Below are 3,999 nucleotides of genomic sequence, written 5' to 3' on the forward strand. Positions count from 1 at the left end.
GATCATCATATTAAATTCTATTTTTAACATCACCACCAAGATATCCCAATGCACGATCCATTTGAGCCAATAACCACAACCTAATTTATAAATTACATTATAAGAATCAATAAGGGAATGGAGGTACTCTAGCAGGAGTTGTATAGAGTATGATAAACTTAGTCTAGGGTCTTAAGTAGACATAACATTCAAAAATATCTATGGAGATATTCTGAATATTAATTTGATCTAATTTGATTTAGGAAAATGAGTATAGAAGTCAAGCCCTTAATAATTAGTGCCTAGGACTTGAGTTATGATAACAAAATGAAGTACATAAAATAAAGTGCATAAAAATATTGAGATGCTCCCCCTAAGCTTGAGCACTTGTGTTTAACATACTAAGTTCACGTATTTTCGGGAAATAGTTTTGTGAAGATGTCCACAAGTTAAAATTTGGTAGGTATGAAATTGATAGTAGTATGATTTTTTTTTTGTAGAGATCTCGTATAAAGCTACATTTATGTGCCTAATGCAAAAGTTTTGTATCGGATTCTTTGTAATGGAAATAGCACTTGTGTTGTCACTTCGAATGGCAAACCATTAAAGTCTAATCTAAAATCTCTTAGTTGATGTGTCATCCATAGAATTTGAGCGCAACATACACCAGAAACTATTTATTCAGCTTCGGGAGATGATAGAGAAACTGAATGTTGTTTCTCGGAATGCCAAAAAATCAAAGAAGATTCATGGAATTGACAATTTTTCGTAGTGCTTTTTCTTTCCACCTTATAACCTACAAAATTTGAATCTGATTATCTGACTAACGAGAAATCACTATTATTGGTATACCATAGACCAAGGTCGCTTTTTCCATTTAAGTATCTAAAGAATCTGTTCATGGCAGTGAAATGTGACTCTCTAGGGTTAGTTTGAAACCGAGCACACACACCAACTAAACATAATGTCGGGTCTACTTGGGGTTAGATAAAGAAGTAAGCTAATAATGCCTCGATTATTTTTCTGATCTACGGACTTACGGTCAAGGTCTTGATCTAGTGAACATAATGAGTTCATGAGAGTTTTCGAAAGCTTGAGTTGATTCAAGTTGTAATTCTTAAGAATGTCTCTTACATATATTTCTCTTATTGGATTTGTAATCCAAGGAAAACTTTTAATTTTCCCATTATACTCTTCGAATGCCTTGCTCATCACTTCAGAAAATTCCTTATTATAAGAATCGTTAACAGCACCAAATAAAACATCATTAACATTTATTTGAACAATAAATATGTCATTACCACGAGTTTTAATGAATAGTGTTTTGTTGATCAATTCTTTTTTAAAATCATTTTCCATAAGTTTGAAAGCCTTTCATACCAAGCTCTAGAAGCTTGTTTCAAACTATAAAGAGCTTTATCCAATCTAGAAACATGATTTGGAAATTTATCATTTTTAAAACTAGGAGGTTGATCTACATACACTTCTTTATTAACATAACCATTCAAGAAAACACATTCGACATGTATTTGATAAAGGTTAATGTGCATGAATGATGCAAATGCCAATAACATTCTTATTGCTTTTAATCTAGAAATTTCATAATTAACATCTTCTTTAGGGATTATAATCTTTGCAACCAATCTAGCTTTTTACGAACAACCTTACCATCTTCATCACATTTGTCGCAGAAAACCCATTTGGTTTCAATGATTATTTGGTCTAAGAACCAATGTCCATCCACTCGGCTTCTTGTAATGATTCGTTATGATTCTTTTGATCTGTAAAAGAAACAAAAACATAAAAAAGCACAATAGCTTTTAGATTTAGTTTTTACACTGCTTTATGGATAAAACATGATGTTGTCCAAAGCTGAGAAGATTCATGTTTGAACTTTCTTTCATTACTAACAGAGATGTTTGCTTGAATCTGAAGTACAATGTCAAGGCCTTGAGAGTTGTTCTGGTAGCCTGCTACCGTTTGTTCTTCTTCTCTAAGCTTAGTTTCCCGATTAGCAATTTTTGGGCCTTAAGAATCTTTATTAGACTCCAGATTTGTTTTGTCAAGGTCTTGAATCTGTTCCTACTATTAGATGTTAATCTAGAAAAATCTATGTAAAAAAATCTAAACAAGAAACATGTAGAACATGTTTCTAGAATATTGTTAGTAAAAATCTTAGGAAAAATCTAGAATTAGCAACCTAGAATAATCTCAAGAATTATCTAGATATGAATATAATATGCTAGAAAGTGTATAACACTCTAAGCTTAACTAGAATAGCCTAGAAACTAGGAGACTTACCGAGGCTATAAATAGCCACTTCTTGTACTTTGGAAAATAGAAGTAATGTAAGCTATATTCACTTAACAATTCAAAAATATTGTCCAACTCATCTTTACTCCTCCCCTAACTTGCAACAATAACCCACTAACTTCCGCATATTAATTCTAACATTTGGTATCAGAGCCAATTTAATCCAAAGCCTCCACTTTTTATCATCCATCTTCTAACCGTCATATCAACATTATATTAACTCTACACAAAAAAAATATAGAATGGCCTCCTCTACAAACTCAAACACAAACACAAACATTTTTAATGCCCAAGTTAATTGGGTACCTATATTTAAAGGGGAGAAATTTGATCAATGGAGTATGCAAATGAAATCAATCTTCATCACCCAAGGTATTTGGGAAATTATTGAAGATGGCTACGAGAAACCCAAAGATGCCAATGAAGAGGCTTCTTGGGATGCCTCAAAGAGAGGCCAATATAAACAAAACATAAGAAGGGATCATTATGCCCTTTCCATAATTTATCGTGGGATAGATGAAACAATACTACCCACGATCATGGCCGCTACAACGGCAAAGGAGGCGTGGAGTATCCTGGAGACAAAATATAGAGGCTCGGAAAAGGTAATACTCTTTAAACTTCAATCTTTGTGGGGTCAATTTGATAGCTTACAAATGACAGATAATGAATCAATTCAATCCTATATTGATCGAGTCTCAAGTATTGTTAATCAAATTCGATCTAATGGAGACACAATTGAAGATGTTAAAAGAATCCGAAAAATACTACGAACTCTTACAAAAAAATTCGATCACATAGTGGCTGCTATAGAAGAGTCTAATAAAGATTTAAGATTGCTCAACATGACTGAGCTAATGGGCTCTCTATTGGCTCATGAAGAAAGAATGCGTAGATTTGATGAGCAGTCGGTAGAACAAGCCTTTCAGGCTGAATTAAAATTTTCTAATGGAGAAAATAAAAATTGCCATGAAAATAATTTTCAACCAAAAAAGAAAAATTTTAATAACCGTGGTTAGGGAAGAGGAAATTATAAAAACCAAGGAAGCCGAGATAATAACTCTTTTTGTATATTGTGTAAGAAAAGTGGCCATAACACAAGAGACTGTCGGTACAAATGTAAAAGATGTACACGACACTCTCATTTTGAAAAAGATTGTTATTTCCGGCAAAAAGAAGAGGCCAATTTTATAGAAAATAATAACTCTAATGATCAATTATTTTATACTTGTTTAAATGCTCAAGAAGAGCAAAATGACACATGGTACATTGATAGTGGTTGTTCCAACCACATGACCGGAAATAAAAATTTCTTTATCACTCTTGATGAAAATATAAAATCACAAATAACTCTTGGTGATGGGAGTAATCAGGAAGTTTTCGGAAAGGGAACAATTGTTGTTAAAAAAAAATGGCTCCTCTAAATTCATCCCCGACGTCTTTTATGTCCCTGGGCTAGCACAAAATTTGTTAAGTGTGGGTCAGTTAGTCCAAAAAGGCTATATGGTAAAATTTGATAATAATCAATGCCATATATATGATAAGAAAAAGGGGCAATTAATCACTACCACTAAAATGGCTCCAAATAAAATTTTTCCACTTAAAATGCAATTGGAGTCTAATACTGCCCTAAGTACAATGGTGAATGAATCCGCATTGTGGCATTTGAGATTCGGACATTTAAATTTTGACAGTTTAAAACTGTTA

At 32.8% G+C, this 3,999-nt stretch overlaps 1 protein-coding gene across 1 annotated transcript; it reads left to right on the plus strand.

Moving 5' to 3' along the window:
• Positions 1-2,534: 2,534 nt before the first annotated feature.
• LOC130813472 (uncharacterized) lies at positions 2,535-3,716 on the plus strand. Its single transcript, XM_057679307.1, has 2 exons — positions 2,535-3,203; positions 3,375-3,716. The coding sequence occupies exons 1-2, from the start codon at positions 2,535-2,537 to the stop codon at positions 3,714-3,716; spliced, it is 1,011 nt and encodes a 336-aa protein (XP_057535290.1).
• The last annotated feature ends 283 nt before the right edge of the window (positions 3,717-3,999 follow it).

Source organism: Amaranthus tricolor, chromosome 5, assembly GCF_026212465.1.
Source record: "Amaranthus tricolor cultivar Red isolate AtriRed21 chromosome 5, ASM2621246v1, whole genome shotgun sequence".
Taxonomy (NCBI): domain Eukaryota; kingdom Viridiplantae; phylum Streptophyta; class Magnoliopsida; order Caryophyllales; family Amaranthaceae; genus Amaranthus; species Amaranthus tricolor.

Excerpts from the sequence above, each read along its gene's own strand:
- LOC130813472 (XM_057679307.1), top strand. The coding sequence starts at position 2,535 with ATGGCCTCCTCTACAAACTCAAACACAAACACAAACATTTTTAATGCC. Across the intron at positions 3,204-3,374 it reads GTAGATTTGATGAGCAGTCG|AAAAGTGGCCATAACACAAG; the intron begins GTAGAACAAGCC and ends ATATTGTGTAAG.